At 37.7% G+C, this 23647-nt stretch overlaps 1 protein-coding gene across 1 annotated transcript in view; it reads right to left on the reverse strand.

The window, feature by feature from the left end:
- The window catches only part of nbeab (neurobeachin b), a 377709-nt gene that overhangs the window by 192229 nt on the left and 161833 nt on the right, over positions 1 to 23647 (reverse strand). Inside the window, exons 23-30 of the mRNA XM_067364674.1 lie at positions 23634 to 23647; positions 23179 to 23332; positions 20625 to 20805; positions 18262 to 18386; positions 17588 to 17653; positions 17123 to 17291; positions 13171 to 13612; positions 726 to 877 (exon numbers count right to left, since the gene is read on the reverse strand). The exon at positions 23634 to 23647 is cut by the window's right edge and continues 204 nt beyond it. Of these exons, the coding sequence (XP_067220775.1) occupies positions 726 to 877; positions 13171 to 13612; positions 17123 to 17291; positions 17588 to 17653; positions 18262 to 18386; positions 20625 to 20805; positions 23179 to 23332; positions 23634 to 23647 (1303 nt within the window). The remainder of the gene's footprint in view (positions 1 to 725; positions 878 to 13170; positions 13613 to 17122; positions 17292 to 17587; positions 17654 to 18261; positions 18387 to 20624; positions 20806 to 23178; positions 23333 to 23633) is intronic.

Consider the following 23647-nt stretch of genomic DNA (forward strand, 5'->3'; position numbering starts at 1 on the left):
ATTAACTGAAACGTCTGCTCATGCTCATTTGTTTTTAATTTACCTGCACTTTATTGCACTTCATTGCACTTTATTGATAAATGAAGTGAATTCGTATTCCAGGTATTTTCAATGAACCCCACAGAATCTCATGTTAGCCGGCCTGAAAGTCCTGCCTACAGTAATAAACACATACAAACACATTCACACAAAATAGGTGTATATAACAGCTCAAGTTTTGAGAGCAAAATCTATAGTGATTACAGTGTACAGCCTGAGGCGGACACTTGAGATGTAAGTGCCTTATAGTCTCCATGTGGCTGCCTAACAACCTTGAAATTTCATACAGATCCTATCTTCATGTGAGTGCAGTCACTACGGATTCAAGACATTCTCTATGGTGGTACAAATGTGAGAAAGAAATATATAGTGAGGGGGGCCCTCTAGTGGACAAGCTGCTTGATGCCACCAAATCTAATTTCCTGACCCCAAACGGGTTTGAATTCTTTAAGGAATGACATCTTTAATTATTCTAAGAATAGCAGAGCAGAGCATGCATTTCAGTGGAAATTCACTTAAGCACTAGCACGTTCAAATTAACGTCTCATTAACAACACAGAGGGTGGTTGTGACCGTTATATTGGAGACCGGAGAAAGTCTGTCCTTATAAAGTTACCAGTTAACAACATTATAGAAGAGGTCAAGTTAGAAGGTACTGAGACATGATAGGTCAGAGCGACGCTTACCTGTAGTGTTGATCATGCTCTTGGGTGTAGCTGATGTAGCAGCAAAGATGTTCGGGGTGCTACCAGAGGTTAGGGCACTGCTGGAGGCAGAACTGCCCACGGTGTTCACCGTCAGGCCCGACAGAGGCTTCTTGGCCTGTACCACCACACTCCTGCAGGAGGAAGGAACAGAAAAGAAATCTCTTGATGCAGCTGGCAAACTGTTCTTATAACCTGGCCAGAACAAGGAACTGGGATTGGCGGATGTGTAAACATATAACCAAACAGAGTGGATTTTACCAAGCACTTCCCAAAAAGGATGGCAAATGAACTACAAAGGCTTCCAGATTCTTCAACAGTGAAAAGAAACATCTAACAAAGCAAAATACAACAGTTCACCTGCAACAATAAATACACATGATTGCTTGTGAAATCAGTTGATTAAGCCAAAGGGAGATTGATGGCAGTTTTCCACAGTCCAGTCAGGCTGGATGAACGTGGCCAGACTGAACCATCACAGTGGCAAAGGAAAGACCAGCAGGCAAAGTAAACATCCTGCTCTCCTGCCGGCCCGTGCATGCCTCCCGATCTTACGCGATGAGAGCTCAGGGCAAACAAACAGTAAAATCAAAACCAGTGACTGCTGGGTTTTTTGGTATGTTTCTCTTTTCTGCTGTTTGTCCACTGCTGTGCCTAAACGTAATGTCAAACTAAGAGAGAAATTCATTGAGAGATGTTTTCCAGGTGCGTCACCAAATTTTGCTGTTACTATATTGGTGCAGTCTTGAGATTCTCACCTTAGAAAACCTTAAACAAACTGCAGTTTTATTAGCAAAATATTCATATTAATATTAATTAAAATAATAATAATAATAATATATATATATATATATATATATATATATATATATATATATATATATATATATATATATATACACACAATGGCTAAATGGCTTAGTCTTTGTGTAAATAATCATGTTAAAACTAATTAAGGTGCCTGAGCAAGACATCATATGTCTGAAAGTTTAGAGCATGCTTTTAAAATACCCCCTTAAACACATTCATTTTAAAACAAATTTATAGAAAGTACTTCAAATGGTATGGCATAACAGTAATGACCCTCCTGTTGCAGGAAATAGGCTAAAAAGGCAGTACCAGCAATCATCTTGTCATTCTTTGACCTTCCCAACACTGGCCAGCTGCAATCTCTGGAAAGCTAATTAAAGAAATGGTCTCTAAATATAGCTGCTAAACATATTAAATCATTAAAAAGGGACTAAATACACTAATCAACTTAATTATGCCTTCAAGAAATTATATTTGTTTTTTTCCAGCTTATTTATAGACGAAGCAGAAAATCACATGTTTTCCAGAGGCAACAGTATAATGAGCTGAAAATAGTGCTGGAGATGAACAGGATCACGAGTTCACATTAAACTCTTGACCTCGCTGATAATCTCCTGTATGTTTCCACAGACAATCTGGAGCTTCGCAGATTCACGGAAACGCACCTTAGCCTAACAGCAAAGAGCAGGAGAGGATTAGTTTGATATTATACACATGACAGAGTCAAGTGCTTTGGAGGATGGAATGATATTTTGTTTGTGTTTATATCGGTCTGGTTTTCTTATCGCAACTTGACGTGGTTCGAGATGCTGGCTGATACGGAGATCTGCGTGTTTTCGGTGATGTAGCGCAGGGCTGGTTCTAATGTCACCTGCTAAGCCTCCTGATGCCGCACAATGTGACCTCAGAGCAGACACTGTACAGAGAGAGGATGGAGCCATTAGAGCACTTGTCTGGGACACTGCGACTCGTCCCGATGGCACGTTCTCTTTAACGTGGTGGCGTGACACAGAAGGTTTCTCTGAGATCGCATGCGAGAAAGCAAAAACATTCTTTGACATGTGCTTCCCCTTAAGCACTACAAACAGAGAATAACAGACCTCCAAAATTATACACGTCTACTATTGTCTCTATGACTTATGAGGAGTTAGTCTAGCAGGTGCAAATACATACACTACCATTCATATGTATGTATATATATATATATATATATATATATATATATATATATATATATATATATATATATATATATATATATATTTATTTATATATATATATATTTACATTTTAAAAGAAGTCCCTTCTGTTCCAAGGCTGCATTTTTTTTTTTCCTATTTTAATATATTTTAAAATATAATTTATTCATGTGATGGCTGATTTTTCAGCATCATTAATTCAGTTTTTAGGGTCACATGATCCTTCAAAAATCATTCAAATATTCTGATTTAGATCTCAAGAAACATTTCTTCTTAAAATATAATGTATTTCTGTGATGCAAAGAGTCTGAATATAGGCTTTTAGTTTAAAAGCATGCACATTTGGAGAAATATTGGATTCTCATATGCTTATGTCAATTTTCTATACAGAGCAGTTATATTAATTTAATATTCACTGTCATTACTATGAGCGCTGGTGTTTTCAATTCATCCTTGAAGTCGGAGGGCGCTCTCTGTGCATTTTTAGTCCACAAATTCATCTAAAAGAAGAAGAGGCTATTCCATGAATGGAGTTTCCAATTCATACTGCAGCCGGAGTGCGCTAAAGAAACAAAAACTCATCTAAAATTCATCTATAGAAGAAAAGAAAACAGGAACTAACTGCATGTCTTCTAGAGCTCCCTAACCATGACTTTTACATCCAGATAAACACTTTTCAAGACAATAAATACACGATTGAGACGATGAATGCATGTATTGCCTCTGAATTTGCGTCTGAATAGCGCTGGCTCCATGGGCGTGGCCACATTAGCGGATAATGAGCTGAATCACTGACTTCTGACATGGCTCTCTTTTCATACAGATTACATAAACACAGGTTTGTCTTACATGATTTAAAACCTGACCTCTTAACGTTTTTTTAGACATAAGTTTAATTTTTCTGTGATTAGTATTCACTAATCACAGAAAAATACACAGTTCATTTTCTGAGAACTATCAGATTGGACTGCGTTCAGAGGGAGAGGAGAGATCACGCATCATGTTAGTTTTCTTTATTTTACAAAAAGCACAACATTTTGTTTTTACTTTGAGTGTATACAAATAAAATAGGATATTCTATTGTTTCAATTTATATATTACTTGTGTCTCTATGACAAAAAAATGACGGAGTATTTTAAGTCTGTTTTGCTGCAATGTGATAAAAAACCTGCAAAACGCGCCGGCGCGTTTTCAGACCTCAGAGTGTTAAAATTAATGTGCTTTTTCCACAGTATTTCTTTGAAAAACAGTAATACAGATGGCATGTAAAAAGAGAACTCATGCAGCATCCCCTAGGGGTCGCTATGGGGCATGCCTTGGGCATTACCAGTGTCTGAAGCATTAGTCTAAACACGACAATGAACTTGACATTGGCACCTATGACATCATCACCAGCGCGACCATAAATATAAAAGGCCACCTGTGAAATACGTCACCCTCTTTCTTGTCTTCAGGATACCTTTTTGTTTGAACGTGTGTCTAAACAAGACTATTATGGCTAGCACTAGTGCTAAGTCTTTTAAACAGTGTCTTTCTCCATGTCAGCATTATCTGACACCTGATGACAAACACGTTATGTGCGTCATGTGCATGGGCGAGGAGCATGCACGCTCAGTCCTCGAGGGGGCTGTTTGCACACATTGTGAGTGCCTTTCTATGAAAAAACTTCGGTCTCATTTTTCCCTTTTCTCGAGGGAATCGAGACAGCCATCTGTGCCTCATGGTTCAGGACCTGCTGCAGCTGAGGTGAGTAGGAGACTGAAGTCGTGGGGCTCACAGATGAATTTGAGAAAGGTATGAATATTTCTCATTCATCTGCGGCTGATGAGATAGAGCTGCCAGATTGTGATCTCTTACATCATCTGATGCAGCAGAGAGCGTGCTCCTGGCTTCGAGTCATTATGAGCAGGACGAGGTTGATGAGATCGATGATATTTCTGAGCGCTCTCAGCCTGCCTGCCCCACATGACAAGTTATTGGAAGTTATGTCCTGCACTACGACGAGATTAGATCTGCTATGGAAACGTGAGAAGCCCCCCCATACCCCCCCCCCACGTAGCCTCCTCGATGAATGTTGGGACATAATTGTCGGGACATAATTGTCCAGCTCATACGAGCCTTCCCTTTCTCCCAGATCTCACTGAGGTGGAGAGATCTTGGGAAAAGCCATATTTTGCCCACATCCATCGCACTCAGGCGAATTATGCTGATGTTGAGGGAATGCGGGAATATGGGTATGCGCCGATGCCTCCGATTGATGAGACGCTGACTAGCTATCTCTCGGTGGGTGAGGCATCCGCATTGAAGGTTTCGTCTCTGCCTACTAAACCGTTGCACGTCACCTTGCGCCTTAAAGGCAGAGCATATGCGGCAGCAGGTCAGGCCGGTGTGGAGCTGCACACTATGGCTGTGTTGCAGGCCTACCAGACCGATCTGCTGAAGGACCTGGACCAGGGCCAGGGGCTCCCCCCTGAGGAAGTAGAGGAGCTGCACCACACCACAGATTTGGCTCTGCCACTAAACAAATTGCCGCCGCGAACTATGGCAGCCATGGTGGCTACGGAGAGACATCTTTGGGTGAACCTGGCCGACATTAGGGAGAAGGAGAAAAACTGATCTTTTTTGTCACATCCGTTGAGACAGTAGTCGGGAAGTTCAGAGAGCTGAAGCCGTGCTCCGCTGCTTTTAAGACCTTCATATCATGCCGGTCCAGGTCTCAGCCTGCGAGGGGGTCTGCTAGCTCTACCTTCGAGGAGTAGAGCACGGAGGCAGTGTGAAGCCAGAGGGAGCAGAAAAGACCTGAGGGAGTACTCCGAAGTAATCCAAAATAAACGCTGTCAGCATTTTAGGGTCCCAGAGGCAAAATAACATCTATGTCAGGTGGCGCTCTGACACATTTTTACATATAGCCCTGAAGCTGGACCTATGATGTTTTTGGCATTTATTCCAAAATCTGCCTTACTGATGGTTCAGCAATAGCGGCTGGCTTGTCATGCCAGGTAGTCTACTAAGTAGTGGGCTTTCAGTGAGCCTCCTGAGTTACTGTTTTCATGGCTTTTTATTGTGTGAATATTTTTGGGCCCTCTCTCACTTGAGAGTCATTACACTGAGGCATCCGCTTCCAAGGGCTCCGCTCAGATAGCGTCATCAGGTAAAAAGTGTTCTGTAAGCCTCCCTGGTAAGCTGTTCTGAGTTTAGGACTTTATTAGGCCTCCTCTCACTTGGAGAGTCATCATGTGAGGCCTCTGTTCACAGAGCTCCACCTCTGGTGGTGCCGGGTTATCAGGCTTTTTGACCTTCCTGGGCCACTGCAGCGCTGTAGGCCTCCTCTTGATATAAAGAGTTATTTGAGCCTCCGCTCTTCGAGCTTCACCTACATATGGTACAAGTTGGTTAGACTCTTTTGAGCCTCTTTGAGAAGCCGTTTTTGGGCTCTTGAGTCCCTTTAGCTATTGCTTAGATTTGAAGTGTTATTAGGGTTCTTTTTCTCTTATTTTTTTCTTTTTTTTTCTTATGAGGCTCCAGTGTTATCAAGTCGTTAGGCTCCTTTTTGGAGCCTCCTTGGCTACTACTTTATAGAAACTGATCCTCGGTGCTCTGCCTGGGGTGGAGTCAAGTTGTTAGGCACTCTGTGTGCCTCCTTGATGTGAGCTTGGCTGAGTCGCTAGGCTTTTATGGGGCCTCCTCAGCTGCTCTTTTATATAACATTAGGCTAGGCCTTCCCTTTTTTAGAATTATTGTTCATTTAGACCTTTGCTCCCCTGGAGCTCCATCCCCTTGCATATTTCCGAGTTGTAGGCTCCTTTTCAGCCTCCTTGGAGCTGCATTGGGTGTAGAATGTAGTTAGGCCTCCTCTCATTTTTGAGAGTCAGCTTATTGAGGTCTCAGTTCTCGGAGTCAGATTTTGGAAACAGTAGTGCTAAGTTGTAGGCTCTCCATTTTGAGCCTCCTCTGGTGCATTTAATGTAGGTTGGGCTGAGCCTTAGTGTCTTGAGAATGGGGCATTAAGATATCTTGAGAATGGGGCATAGTTGGGTCTCCTCTCAATTTAGAGAGTTGTTATGTTGAGACCACCGATCTTGGAGCTCAGTCAGGCAACTTGCTAAGTTGTTAGGCTGTCTGTGAGCCTCCTTAGCTACTGCAAACATTGTTAGGTTTCCTCTTGCTAGAGAATTATCTTTTTGAGGCCTCCGCTTCTCTAGAGCTCCACTAGGATAGCAATTGCGAGTCGTAGGAGAATATGTATGTAGTTAGGCTTCCTCTCTCCAGAGTTTTCCTGTTGAGGCCTCTGTTCTTGAGAAGCTCTGGTCTATGATCATTGCTGGTGCGCTTTAGGAATGAGGACTCGTTTGAGTACTTTGACTTAGCTCAGCCAATAGGGCATTCAGCCCTTCAGCATGGCAGCATGGGTATTCTGTTCCAAACAGTTACCCCCTAGGGGACGCAGCGCAAGTTCCCTTTTGAAAGGGAATGTCTCAGGTTATGCATGTAACCATGGTTCCCTGAGAATAGGGAATGATATGCTGCATCCCTTTGCCATGCTTCAGGCATTCTTGCACACGTCTCCTTCAGACAAGAAGTGGATGACATTTCACAGGTGCCCTTTTATACTCACGGTCGCAACGGTGATGATGTCATAGGCTGCTGCCTGTCAACGTCAAGTTTATTGTTGTGTTTAGACTCATGCTTCAGACACTGGTAATGTCGAAGGCATCCCCTATAGCGACCCCTGGGGACACAGCGTTTTGTTCCCTATTTTTAGGGAACCATGTTTATATAGACTTTTTTTTTTTTTCAGGAGTCTTTGATGACTAGAAAGTTTAAATTTGAAACTGTAACTTTTGGGTTAGTAGTGTAAAAGTGTTCTAGAATATCATTTGAAATCTTTCTGGGGCATTTGTGAAGCTTGACAGACTCTGGTCAATATTTATTTATTTATTTAAAGGAAAACAGCAGCCAGGACATCCTGCAAAAATAACTAATTTCGTATACCACAGCAGAAAAAAAGGTTATTAATTATTAAAAGTAATGAAATCAATATTCATTAAATTTAAAGTAAGTAAAATATGTGTAATATGGACATTCTATTGTTACTGTGCATTCAACACAGAATTACGAGACAAATACTAATCCTGAATCTCAGTTTGCATTTTATCTGACCAGTTTTGAGCATAAAGATCCACAAAGCAATGCTTACCCTCTCCCCCCGAGCATACGGTATTTATTACTCATAACATGTCGGCTTCTTGCAGGTATTTGACAAGTAGAGTTGATAGTATTAGACTGATAAACAAGCTTCTAATAAAATATGAACACTCCTCATGAATTATTCATTGGCTGGGGCTTGTGAATGATGTATGAATTATCCACTGCATATATTATTAATAAGATTTTTTTTTTAAATTGACTTACTTTGAATAAAGCACAGATTAATCTTGGGCAGACTATGAATATTGCAAATAGTTTATATGTTTTATTTGAAATGGCTATTAGGATTACAAACTTTATTTGATGCATACAAGAATATACATACATTTTTTTAAATGTGTAGGTCTTATATAGTGGCAAACTATATCAGTATCACTCAGTTTATTAGCATACCGTCTACAGACACTGACATGGACTCATGTTAATGTATAAAAGTGTTTCTCCACCAAACTCTTTGATTTGAATTGACTTTCAAAGCCAAAGCAAGTCCTTCATGGTAGCGGCCTCATCTGCAAACATGGCTTCCTGGTTATTCAATACTAATTGAAAAAATTCACCTTGGGAAAGTCCCAGAAAGATGGTGATGGGTGAATCGGTCCTCATCTCTCCTGTGTTTGAGGCTTTTTTTTATGTCACTCCCAATCTATTTAGGTTCTGACAGACAATCGAAGAAGCCTGTCCACGTCTGGCATCTCATTTGGTGGCAGGTGGCAAACAATTAGACACAGCAATTTCAAGGCCGGCAGATGACATTAAAGCATGCGGGAGTGAGTGGTACGACTCGGCGTCAGCGGACAGCCTATGTGAAAGCATTTCAAAAATAATACACTCTGCCATGGCAACTCATTTCTGCCTGCCAGCCTCCATTAGGGTGCTGAGGGGTGAGGACGACAGGAGGGGAGCTGGGGGCGCATGGGGCGCTTCTGTTTAATCTGTCATCAACGCCCTGGAGACCCTCCCTAACACTCACAAACACATTTACACACACACCACCTTTACTAGTCAGCAGGCACACCTCATCTGTGGCGGTTGCATGCATTACTGCAGATCCATTGTTCCTGTGATTCAATATCTAAGCAGTGAGAAGAACATTGTTTGGGCCTAATCTCGCAGGAGACATACTTTTAAGTATTGGAACAAAGTCTGGTGCACATCGTAACTTATTCTGGCAAAAACATAAAACAAAAACAAAACAAACAAAAAAAACCCTGCCTGCTTGGACCGTAAGGGGCCATTTAGATATAAAAATAAAAAAAAAGTAAAAGTGGTTACAAATCCTTTTAGGTTCATAGAATATTGAATTCATGGAATGAATAGACTTCACTGTATTTAATCAATCAGATTATTTAAATGTTTTAATGCTGTCACATTTAAAGGTCCAGTGTGTAATATTTAGGAGAATCTACTGACAGAAATGCAATATAATACACATAATTATGTTTTCAGTGGTGTATAAAGATCTTACATACTGAACCGTTATGTTTTTATTACTTTAGAATGAGTTCTACTATCTCTACATCTACATACAACACGGGTCCCCTTACATGGAAGTTGCCATTTTGCGCAGCCATGTTTCTACAGTAGCCCTAAATGGACAAACTGCTCTATAGAGAGTATCTTCCTGCATAGCTCTTCTGCCTCTCCATGCCCTCTTCCTCTCCATCCTCCTGTTACCTGCAATTCATACTCTGGTTGTCCCTGACTCTGCAAACAGGGAGAAAAAATATCTGCTAATGCTATCTCGCTGACGCCTTGAACAGCATAGCTATTTACCATTAGCTAGCTGCTTCACTACTCTTACCTTGTACTAACTAGCATGCAAAAAAGCTAGCTAAAGTCAGCAAATAAAACTGGAAACAATGAACAATTTTAATTTATTTTTGTAAAGAAACCTCATTGCTTGACTGGCTACTCTCTGCTGTCTCAGCTGACGACATCTTTGTCCTGTGTCAGCCACCGTAGCTTCTCTATGTGCTTCGAAAGGGAATTTAATAAATGTGCACATTTTTGCAACTTCGTTCTGTTCTGTGTGATTCTTGGTGTCGTATTCAACTCATTAAAAATAAATATAAAATAATAATGTCAATCTAACATTAACTAATTTGATTTACTTTGCTTTCCATGGAAAATTTGTGTCAAAAAATATATATATATGTATATATATATATATATATATATATATATATATATATATATATATATATATATATATATGTGTGTGTGTTTGTGTGTGTGTATGTGTGTGACAGAATAAAAAAAATTTAAAAAGGTAATTTCGAGTTTTCCTTCTCAGGAAACTAAAAACGTCAGAATTTTGAGATAAACTTGATAGTTTCTTTTTTTCCTCAGAATTGCGAGTTTATTTCCTGCAGTTCTGACTTTATATAAATTATATATATATATATATATATATATATATATATATATATATATATATATATATATATATATATATATATATGTCTTATAAAGTCTGAATTGGGAGATATCAACTCCTAAATGAGAAAAAAATAATAATTGTGATATAAAAAATGTTATAGATTTAACTGTTACATCTGTAAAATGTTGTAGGTTTAAATATTATTTCATGCTGTAACTGTAGGACTAATACATTATGTCCCCATATGAACTGCAAATGTGAATATTATATTGTCAAATTCATGCTTTAATATACTTAATTGCAGGTTTCATCAGTCCAATATGTGGCTTGCAACCATAAACATCTTTGTTTAGCTTCAAAGCTATATTCTATAAACATAAATTCTATAAAAATAAAGACCATCTTTTTATGCATTCCGATTCTGACATCCAAAAGCACAAAAAGACAGTTTTGTCTCTTATGCTGTGAATTTTACCCATTCATTTGTTAGCACTGTTTTTTTGCCACCACAACGCACGCACAGCTGCAAGTGATGCAACTGTGACTTCTGCTCCCAAATGGTCTATTTTCCAAAGACACACAATTGTATACATGTAAACATCATGTGCAAATACAAATGAGATCAGGCTGAACAAATTCCCAAGCGTACTGTCAAAGACAAGAATACAGCGAAACCTACTTCGCATCCAGCTGGAGATAATTTTTAGTCAAAGTGAACAGGTTATTGTCCAAAAAAAAAAGTTTCCATTTACACTATTTCTGTTTACATATGTGGATTTGAACAGCAACAGCTTAGCAGCGCAACTGAAGACATGTGTTAAGAGCCGAGACAAATCACGGTGAGATTTTATCTGGCCTTGGAATGTAAACACACCACAAAACGCTCAAACACATCTCTGAGACATTTTCAAACACAGCAATTCTTCGTGATAGAAAGTATGGGGAATTTAAAGTGAGTTATGGCTTGCTTATGACCAAGAAAATCATTATAGCCATTCCTCAGGGAAAAGACTAATCCAAGAATTCATCATGGTTTGACTGAGATGTATTGTGTAGTGTTTAAAGGCACGGAAGGGATCGCATGCTCACAGAAAAGGTCACTGTACTTTTAAGGGCCTTGTACATATACATCTGCAGTAAATGGGCTACTGTAGTGCTATTGGTGACAAGAAACATTCAATCAAGATAAAGCCACATGAGTTCACATTCAGCACCCATGCTGATGTATATTGCTGCCACCTGGTGGAGGATCATATAATTCCATTTTACCACAGTTACAGCACTTACAGTACCAGAATATCCCTGGTTTGATACAAGTTTAGTTCAATCAATAGCTTTTGCAGCATAAAGCTGATTAGCACAAAAATTGACTGTTATTAAAAATTTTAAAGCATAAATGTAAAGTTTATAATTTTATAAAAACACTGAGAACTGAACAGAGCTGGAAGATGACCTCACTGTTTTCTGCAGAACTGCTTCATAGATGAAATTAACTAATTTATTAATTGATGATCTTTACAGTGGAACTGAATCAACACTGAACTGACTTCAGCTCAACAACATGTTCCTGTTTATCACTATTTGAATTGTATAAAGCGCTATATAAATAAAGGTAACTTGACATACATTAATTCCTCTGTTAAAACATGTATTATGAGCTGTAAAGCTGTTTAAATCATAATTTTTAAGTAGTTTCAGGGTTTTAGGTTTTATGTCACAGTCGTGGCGACAATGTTGTAAAATTGAATATAACTTCATACAGGTTTTTCACACTAAAATCATGTTAAAACGTTGTTTACACATTGTGGTTGTGGCTATACTATTGAAACAGTGAGTATTTTAATGTTTACAAATTGGCCCCATTGACTTCCATAATTCATAAGTGCCCTGTAAACTAGATTTTTGCTTTTTTTAAAAAGAAAAGGAGGGATGATTAGAAATAGGCCTACATTTCTGACATTTTTGACACATTATGCCAAAATTCTGTGGATTGAACTTAAAGGGTTAGTTAGAAACAGTAAAATTCTGTCGTTAATTACTCACGACTTACATAATTCTCATGTCTTTCCAAACCCATAAGTCTTTCGTTCATCTCCGGAACACAAATCTTTTTGATGAAATCTGAAAGATTTCTGTCCCTCCATAGACAGCTACATAACTACCGCTTTGACGCTTCAAAAAGTCCATAAAGAGATCGTAAAACTAATCCATATGAATTGAGCAGTGTAGTACACATTTTTTGAAGAGACTTGATCACTTTATATGATGAACAGATTGAATTTAGGCTTTTATTCTCATATAAACATTCATTAACTCACACATCAGTTGTGGTAAATGGAAGCTCAAGCATGTTTGCTTGGTGTGTGTGAGAACCAATGAGGTTCATTCTCGTGTGTTATGCAGCACATTTGAGCTTCAGCAAGAGGTTTGTTCTCACGAATCAAGCAGGTTCCGTTGAGCTTCTGTATATGTTCACTGATCAATGTTTATATGTGAATAAAAGCCTAAATTTAATCTGTTTGTCATATAAAGCGATCGAGTTTCTTCAGAAAATCTGGACTAAACCACTCAATTCATATGGATTAGTTTTACGATCTCTTTATGAACTTTTCAAAATGGTAGTTATGTAGCTGTCAATGGAGGGACAGAAAGCTCTCAGTTTCATTAAAAATATCTTCATTTGTGTTCTGAAGATGAACGAAAGTCTTACGGGTTTGGAATGACATGAGGGTGAGTAATTAATGACAGAATTTTCATTTTTGGTTGAACAAACCCTTTAACTTGTGGTACATCTCAAAATGTCTGCATTGTGACTATGAGAAGATGGTACCTGTCAAAGGAATGGAACTGCATGGGTAACATGGCGTGGGCTTCCCTCTTCATGGCCTGGTGGTCAGGGTAAGGCAGGCTGTCTGGCCCACTCTCTGTGGTCTCCACAGGAGCAGCTACCAGGCTCTTCAGGATTTCCTTGACATTGATGCCTTTGTTGGACTGGCTGATGCTGGAGATGGACAAAGCGGGTTTGAGGAGCTCCACGGGTGATGGCTCAGTCAAGCTTTCCTGTGACCTGGCCTCTGATGACAGGGTGCAGAACAGTCCGCTCATGCCGTTCGGACCACCCATGGCGAGCTCCAGGTCGGCCCCGTTCATCACACTAGATACCTGATCGTCACCCAGTCCTGAGTCAGAGTGAGGGAGGGATGACTCCTGACGTGACTCCTCCAGCACACTGAGAGCTTCCTTGCGACCATCAGAGAAGGCTGATGGGTGTTCTGAAGGTCACATATCATAGTGAAGAGAATTTAGAATAGAATAGTATAGAATAGAAATCAGAGATGATCGGTAGATGATGAATTACTAGATTTTTGTATCATTTTATCAAATTTATTACAATACAGTCTCACTCACTACCTGTCATTAGAGGACATCTCAATACCACAAAGATTAAAATCTCTCTCTCTCTCTCTCTCTCTATATATATATATATAGGGCTGCCGGATTATCTTGTTAATTAATTAGTTATGGGGAAAATATTGCGTTAAAATTCAAAACGCATTTAATGCACCCACCCAGGAGGTGACAGATCACAGCGTGATGGAGCCTAGAATGCAGTTAGAATGCCCATAAAATTCAAGATTGCAGGGCAAAAATGCTGCATTATGAGTTTTTGTCTCATATTTATATCATGATATAGTTAAGCAATATCATGCGAGTAACCAGTGCAATCACGAGTGCTGTTTTTGTCCTGAATGGCAAGAGTGCAAATGTGATAGGCCCTATTGATTTTATACAACAGTTCAATAAATAAGAAGTTATTATTATGTTATATTTTAGACACAATATTGTCTGCTAAATTCTATGTTGAATCAAAGCTACATTTCTATTTGATGGTTTTCTCATTTAACACAATAATGACTTTAAATTGGCTGTAATTTCTCAGCCAAATTTGACGTGAGATTAAATTGTGATTAATTAGATTAATTAATCGCCACATTGTGTAATTAATTAGATTACACACACACACACACACTATATGTATATATATATATATATATATATATATATATATATATATATATATACACACATTAGTGCTGTCAACTCTCATGCATTAACGCATGCAATATGAAAAAAATATTAACGCAATTAATGCAGCATCCATTTTATTCTGTCATCCTTTGTCTAGCATTACCATATATGATCACGCTCTTATTCATGCAAATGATTTTAAGCCATTTTACGGAGCCCCTAAAGGGACATGGTGGTGGAAAAAAAATAGGAAGGAAGGAAATTTTAAGTGCTGGTGGAAAAACAAATTTGGGATGGGAGGATTTTTTTTTTTTTTTCAAATCGTTTGCGTTCCCCCGAAAAACTTTGCGTTCCCACGCAAAGATGTTTGCGTTCCCAAAGCTGCGTACCAACATTATTTGTGTAAAGAAGCTAAAGTTTATGTTCTACTTGCCAAACTATGTGTTTTAGTACCTAACCAGCAGGAGAGCAGTGTTGAATAAACTGAATTTGGTGACGGTACAGCGTGTTACAGTGAAGTTATTGAGTATTTTTCATAATACTCGAGAATACATGAGCAAAAGGGTTTTGGGTTTTGCACTTTTCAGACGGTCCCTTCAGACGTGTATCTCCCTCGCCTGCTCATCGAGACCAATTTATTGTAAAGCACATTTGGAAAATTGGGTTGTTGTAGCTTGTTGTCTAGGTTACTATCAATGATTGGAAGAAGCTGCATTTTTGTTTTAACAACGTTTAGCTCCGAGTTATTAATCCGAGTTATTAATCCGGGAAGCTCGAATCTGTGAATATATTGCCAACTTTACTGAACTGCTTGACTTAAGCACTGACTGCATTTCGTTATATTTGAGTCCAACAAGTTCAAACTCTAACAGCTGTGCATTATTTGTGTGCATTATTAACGTATGGAACAAACTGAACTACAACTGCCAGCCGGCGGGATATTAAGTGTTTGTCCGAGCTAACAGCAAGGGAACGATTATAACTTTGCGAGGAAACGCAAAAGATAAAAAAAAAAGTTTTCCACCAGCACTTAAAATTTCCTTCCTTCCTATTTTTTTTTTTCCCACCACCATCATGTCCCTTTAGGGTCTCCATACCATTTAAACCCGCGAAAATAGAAAAAGAGAACGCACTGTCTTTGAATGTCCTGTCACACACGACGCACAGAAAGACGCGATCCATCGAGCGCATGGACGGTGCTCCAGAATCGAGTTCTCTGTCACGCTTGAATGAACAATAACTAGCACAACAATGCCAAAAAGAGCTGTGAGAAAGTGGGACGCATGTGAGATCTGCGTCATGTGCAGCAGCGGCAGCTCTTAAAGTGACAGCAACCATTAATGCCGTCTGTCATTGAAGATAATGAAAGAACAAAGGCAACAGAGAAAATTACTGCTCTTGAGTAAAGAACTTTTGTAGCTTTAATAATGATTATCTATATTTAATTTAGGTTATAAATTATGCAGTGCAGACTGTTTGGTAACTTTATTCAATTTCTGTATTTTTCCTGTATCTGTAGGAAAGGCACAGGTAAATATGATATTTATTATGGGTTTATGTGAGGATTGTTCTAAGTTCACTTAAATTAAAAGTTGTTATATTTTTGAAGCCTAATAAATGTACAAAAATGATATAGCTTTCAATTACACTAATGTAGAATGGCTATAATTCATCTTTAAAATTGGGGAAAAAATCTATTTCATCGGGACATCAGTAGCTGTAGGCAGTCAGTATCAGTTATACTGGCCTTCATTCATAAAAAAAGATGCCATTAAACAAGTATTTAAAATATACTGTCTTCATGTTGTTTCTTTATGTTGTATTCATTTGTAGAAAATATATTAAAAACGTATATTAAAAAAGTGTTTTTAATATGTATATACACACACACACTGAACTTTCTGCCCTTCAAAAGTACCCGACGTCAGCCTCTTTTATCCAACACAAGTTCTTGCAAACAAAAGAAAACTCTGTCTCCAATCTTGTTGTTCTCCAGATGTTGGGCATTTCTCAGTAATATTCATCAAGAGCAAGGTCACTGGGCCCGATTCTGTCATGAAGCATGTCTGGATGCCGATTTGGGTGCAGACAATGGCCTGCTACATGCTGTTAGGAAAAATTCTCATCCATAGCCTTTCTTTCCTAAAATTTATGAGGGCGATGCAGCGTAGTGCCTCAGCCTCTATGATCCCATTCTCCTCTGGTGGATTGCTTTCCTAATGGGCACTGACAGATGGGGCTGGAAATAGCTGCACTGCCCCTGCCTCTCCATGTTCTTTCTTCATGGATCTTCTTTCTTTATTCCCTTTCTTCTCCTTCTCTCTCAATCTATTTCTTTTCACTATACTTTGCCAATAAAAAACAACCTAAAATGAAAATTAATTTCTAGTCTTTTGATGGATTGATCAAACTACTGGACGTATTATCCAATTTTGTGACCGATTGACAGACAAAGCCAGCAGTGATTTCCTTCAAGAATTTTGTGAGGACTGCATGTTTAATTTTATGCAAGATAATTAGTGGCGCTTATGAATAATAGATGTGGGAGGAGGTGAAGAGGAATGTTTTTGACATCAGTTTGAGCCTGTGGAGACCTTTTTTTTTCAATATAATTTGTTTCTAGTATGACATATATAAAACTACCTGGCTAATGGTATTAAGCAATGCAAATTAAGTTGTTCAGTTTATTGTAAATATACGTTATTAAGTGCATTAAGCTGTGTAAACAAACAAAACATTAGCCACTACAACACCTGTGCTGGTGGGGGAATTTATCTCATGCCGAATGCCTCTTCCTGATTGGCTGATAGACCTGACAGTCTCCCTCTGGGGTTCCAGGATGTCCCGGTACTTGGACACCATGAGCACTGAGATAAAATAGACAACAGCGAGAGCCAGGAACTGGGCCTGCTTACTGTCATCCTGTAAAGAGCAACACAAAAGAAGCAACGGGTATGAAAAAGGGTCAACATGTGACTAGAACAAGCAGAAAACTGATTCTGTTATATAATATAATATAATATAATATAATATAATATAATATAATATAATATAATATAATATAATATAATATAATATAATATAATATAATATAATTAATATAATATAATATAATTAAAGCGTACAAAGTGAAAATACTTTTGTTAACATGTACATTTGAATCTGCGGGATACGCACACTTTCAAAGGTCAATTGAGGATCATTTGATATTAACTCACAACGTCACGAAAGACAGCAGCTCGCAGACGGTTGATGTCCACGTCTTGCAGAAGTCGGTCCGGGTCCTTAATTGGAGAAACATTACTTGGAAAATTTTCTATGGTGGTCTAAGGCAAGAAAAGCAGACATTTGAAACAGATATTTAACACTTTAAACAGTTCTCACATTGCAGATCTCATTTACACATTCACACCGTGCCCACGGCACCAAATCACACATAACGTGACAATGTTATATTGTGTGGAAAAAAACGAATGTGACAAGAAGACGACACCACATACTTTCTCTACTTTCACACTTTCCAGAAAGACAGCTTGAATGCCCAGAGTACACTGGTAAAGTATGTCAAATCAAGATTTATAAATGCTTTAAAAATAAAACAGTAAAAAATAAATAAATAATGGGGAAAAAAATGTTTAAAAAAAATAAAATAAAAATAAAATCTTTTAAGAAATGGTGTCAAATTGTATAAATTTAAGATAAATATAATATAAATATAAATATAAATATATGAATATTTATGTTTGTAATATAAATTATAGATTACTTTACATGTATAATGTATAAAACACTTGTAACATTAAAATGTTACTCTAAATGCATCGCTTTTGATTGCAGAAATTATGTTCAGAGTTTGGATGCAGTGTAACAGTGTGTGTAGTAAAGAGAGTACCTTGCTGGCCGTGGACACACTTTGCAGGCCCTCCTGAGACTTACTGTAGGAAAGAGTGGACTTCAGACTCCTGTCCCTCTGACGCTGACGACACTCTAAACAGTTCCTCACGGCCACACAACATACTGAGACAGAGAGAAAGAAAGAGCACGAAATATAAATGTAGAAAAGTGGAAAAAGAGAAATCATTTAAATAAAATAATTCAAAATAGCTTTAATCCTGGGTGCTGACTGATCAATAGAGTGTCCATACGGGCCCCTTATAGTGACAACCCTGTTTAAAGAGTTAGTTCACCCAAAAATGAAATTTCTTTCATTAATTATTCACCCTCAAGTCGTTCCAAACCTGTAAGACCTTCATTCATCTTCAAATTAAGATATTTTTTGATGAAATCCAAAAATTTTTTTTTTCCCTCATAGAAAGCAACATAATTACCGTCATTCAAGGTCCAGAAAGATAGTAAAGACAGCATTAAAATAGTCCATGTGACTACAGTGGTTCAACCGTTATGTTATGAAGCGACAAGAATACTTTTTGTCTGAAAAAAAATAAAATAAAATAGCGATTTTATTCAACAATTTTCTTCTCTACCATGTCAGTCTACTACGCTGTTGACGCAGTGAATGCAGTTCAACGCTTCCCTGTTTATGTCCGACCGCTGGCTCATTTTCGGCCAGCCCCTGCGTCAGCATAACATGCATGTGTCGTGGTGCTCACGTGAACAGCGTCAGCCAATACTGAGCCGGCGTTCGGACGGAAACTATGCATTCACTGCGTCAACTGCGTTGGAGACTGACATGGTAGAGAAGAAATTGTTATAATAAAGTTGTTATTTTTGTTTTGTTTTTGCACACAAAATGTATTCTCGTCGCTTCATAATATTAAAGGGATAGTTGTGACCAAGCAGATCTTGCCCCCCCATTGACTAACATAGTAAGAAAACAAAATACTATGGTAGTCAGTAGGGGGCGAGATCTGCTTGGTTACAAACATTCTTTCAAATATTTTCCTTTGTGTACAATAGAACAAAGAAATTCATACAGGTTTGGAACTACTTGAGGGTGAGTAAATGATGACCAAATTTTCATTTTTGGGTGAACTATCCCTTTAACCCTTATATGCATGACTGTTTCGTCAATCATTCTTACATATTCAGGTCTTTATCGACCCGGATCAATTTCTAACACGGAAAGATCTCTACCTGTCGTGATAATATAAAACTCCTCTGATATTAGAGTAACAATTATAGAAGAATAAAATAAAGCATATTTTGTTACCTTTTGGAGCTTGAAAGGGCTCAGTTTGAGCAGATGTTTTATGCCATCACCACTGTCCTATCAGAGCTCATTTCCCAGTAAATTCAGCAAATAATAGGTTAATTTTATGTTTGAGGTCACGAATATGAGCCCATTCGCGATCTCAAACGTATTCTCAAAACTATATAATTGTCAACATCTTCAAAACCAATATTTGATCGCTAACAGCTTCACCAGATCCATCCAGTTACAGTCATATTTGATTGCGTTCAGTACTCGCTCTGCAGTAAATCGCTGAGCCATTTCATGTTTTTCTTATTATTTTGTTTTCTTTCTAAATGAGTCGTCACTTCAGCATTGTGTATCAGACATTGCCACCTTGTGGAATAAAGGTGAATTCCGTCATCTAAGATTCAATTATTGTTGTGCAGAAAAAAATATATGTACACTCATACACACTTCGGGTCATTAGCGACCCTATACAATTTTTACAAAAAATGAATACAAAAATAGGCATTCTTTTATAATTTTATGATTTTTTTTTTCTTGTTATATTCTTTATAATGAATTGACTGAAGAATACCAAGAAGATTGAAGTCTAACTTTAAAAAATGAACGAGGAGGAGGGTAGTGAATGACGTCCCGGGTCACTAAAGACCCGAGGTATGCATTTAAGGGTTAAGGTTGAGTCACTGTAGTCACATGGACTATTTTAACGATATCTTTATTACCTTTCTGGACCTTGAATGATGGGAATTATATTGCTTTCTATGGGGGATAAAAAAAAAACAAAAAACTTGGATTTCATCCCAAATATCTTAATTTGTGTTCTGAAGATGAACAAAGGTCTTACGGGTTTGGAACGACATTAGGGTGAGTAATTAATGACAGAAACTTCATTTTTGGGTGAACTAACCCTTTAAATGAGTTTTTAAGCAAGCCTGTAGTTCTTTTCTCCTACATAGCACCAAAACTGATAAATTGTCTGAAGAAGAAAGTCGAAGCTGGTTGGAAAAGTCTTTTGGAAATTTATGCTGAACATCCCTAGGTGTTTTCTTGTCATGTTACGTTCTTTAAAATGTGTCCTGACACACGCACACACATACCTAGTCTTAGGCACTGTCGCATCAGTCCACCTGAGGACATGTTTTTCTCGGCTTCAATCTCACTGAAGTTGAGTGAACTTGCGAAGACCAGCACATCGACCATGGCCATCAGCCGGTTCAGAAAGATCACGGCCGTCTCAGCAGACATGCCCTGCGTCGCCTCGATTCCTTCCATTTCAGTCTGACACGGACAGAGCACAAGGGTATTATCTGAGATCACGGCAAGTCATCACATTATCCTGTTAGCACTTTTGTTATAACATTGATCAGTCGTTATCTTCAGTACAAAAGTGGAACATTCAAGGTGAGAATGGGTGTATTGCGTAAAATGTGACAAAACACAGCACATCCTGTCAACCAGGATGAGAAAGGTCATGCAAAGCTATGGTAGATGCTCTGTAAAGATGCAGGATTGCTAATGGCAAACTTTTCACATATTTTAGATATCTGGTGGACTGAAATTTAGCATTTAAGAGTTTTAATTATTGTAAAATGAGTGCAAACCTCCCTGACCAAGATATACTACAATTCAAAAGTAGTTTGTGTAAGATTTTTAATGTTTCTGAAAGAAGTCTCTTATGCTCACCAAGTCTGCATTATTTACTCAAAATACAGTAAAAACAGCAATATTGTGAAATATGATTACAATTTAAAATAACTAATAACTAATAATATGTTTTCTGTTTTAATATAATTTAAAATGTAATTTATTCCTGTGATGATTAAGTTGAATATTTAGCAGTAATTACTTCAGTCTTCAGTGTCACATGATCCTTCAAAAATCATTCTATTAGGCTGAAAAAATATTTTGCTTATATTGTTATAGAAACTGTGGTACTTCATTTTTTTTTTTTTTTTTTTTAAATGTATAAAATTAAAAAGGTTAGTTCACCCAAAAATGAAAATGCTGTCATTAATTACCCTCATGTTGTTCCACACTCGTAAGACCTTCGTTCATCATCGGAACACAAATTAAGATATTTTTGATAAAATCAAAATGCCTGCATCACCAGCAATAACACTCCCTATTTCAATGCCCTGAAAGCTACTAAAAACATATTTAAAACAGTTCATGTGACTACAGTGGTTCAACCTTAATGTCATAAAGCGACTAAAGTACTAATTGTGCGCCAAAAAAATTTAAAAAAAAATAATGACTTTATTCCACAATATCTAGTGATGGGCGATTTCAAAACACTGCTTCATGAAGCTTCGAAGCTTAACGAATCATTTGTTTCGAATCAGTGGTTTGAGCGTGTATCAAACTGCCAAAGTCACGTGAACTACTGAAGTTTCAAAACAGTTATGACATAACGAAGCTTTGTTTACTGAAATCATGGGATTTTGTCACTCTGAACCACTGATTCGAAACAAATGATTCGTAAAGCTTCGAAGCTTCATGAAGCAGTGTTTTGAAATCGCCCATCACGAGATATTATTGAATAAAATCGCTATTTTGTTATTTTTGGCACACAAAAGGTATTCTCGTCGCTTCATAACATTAAAGTTGAACCACTGTAGTCACATGAGCTTGTTTTAAATATGTTTTTAGTAGCTTTATGGGCATTAAAAAAGCCATTGGATTTTATAAAAAATATCTTAATTTGTGTTCTGAAGATGAATGAAGGTGTTACAGGTGTGGAACGACATGAGGGTGAGTAATAAATGACAAAATTTTGGGGAGAACTAACCCTTTAACAATTCTTACTGACCCCAAACTTTTGAATGTTAGTGTATATATGTCTGAAATTCATCCAATTAGACCAAATATGTGAGAACTAGCATTAGTTTTCAATGTGTAATTGTGTAATGCAAAAATGAAACCTCAACTTTTCTATTGACTAAAGAAAAGCTTTTAAAAGTCAACATATCCATGTTTTTCTTGACAATTCTTGCTTTTTTATGGAATATTGCAGAACTTATTATAAATGATTTATCTGTGCACATCATTATTTATTTATTTATTAAAAATACAAGTGCCCTCTTAATCTTTAATCAAAATAACTTCTCCTCCCTCTTACAATGACATCCCTTTTCTGATGAAGTGTTTACTGGAGAGAGGGTGGGACAATCTGTCACTCACATGAGATCAACCAATAGCAAACCACAATGATCAAATCCGTTCCTGACGAACAAAATCAAGTCCCACCCTACATTGTTTCACTCGGATATATGTCACAACAGGGAACAAAATGACTAACACAACTTCTGTTTCATGGTGACTTAAAAAATAATAATTCTTATGTGCTATGAGAAAGTATGACATCCACAACTGAGAAAAAATGGAAATGAACCACAGAACATTCTAAATATACTCATGTATTGGTACTAACCTTGGTATTCTTGGCATAAACAAACAACAAATAAAATTAAAGAGACAAAAACTAAGTTAAAACGCACTCAACAGTAAAGAATATATTTAAATTAAGGTAACTAAAAAGGTAGTAGCATCCTCCCTGAGGCATTATGTTATTTTAATGTTTGAACAGCTATGCTTGCAGTAATCTATGATGACCACTGGGTGACAGTATTGTCAAACCTCTGGTACACTCACAGAGGGCGAGGTGGCGGCAGACAGAAGGGGAAGGATTCCTCCACAGGCGATGATGATGTTATCCACCATCTGTGAGATCAGGTGAATGGTATTGTGTACAAAGATTATGTTCTCGTTGCTGTTGACAAAGTCCATGATGGATTTCGTCGAGTGACTATGAGGGACAAAAACAAAGATAAAAAGGTTTGATTTTTTGTTGTTTTGTTGAACAACGAGAGTAGACTGCATATATTATTTGACATAAATAAAAAAACAAAACTGCAAGACAGAATTACAGTCCATACACAATTTTTTTATTGGACAAAAATACATAGTATATGAAAATTAGATGTGCGCTAAGGCCTTAACAAAGTATGACATGCATACTTTGTCCGAGTGGATTTGTACTTATCCCTCACTTTCTTGTTTTGTTTAAGTCAAATGAATTATGGTCGGAGTAAACTGTAGCCACTGACCTTCTCCAAATGTG

Source organism: Chanodichthys erythropterus, chromosome 17 (genome assembly GCF_024489055.1).
Source record: "Chanodichthys erythropterus isolate Z2021 chromosome 17, ASM2448905v1, whole genome shotgun sequence".
In the NCBI taxonomy this organism is placed as follows: Eukaryota; Metazoa; Chordata; class Actinopteri; order Cypriniformes; family Xenocyprididae; genus Chanodichthys; species Chanodichthys erythropterus.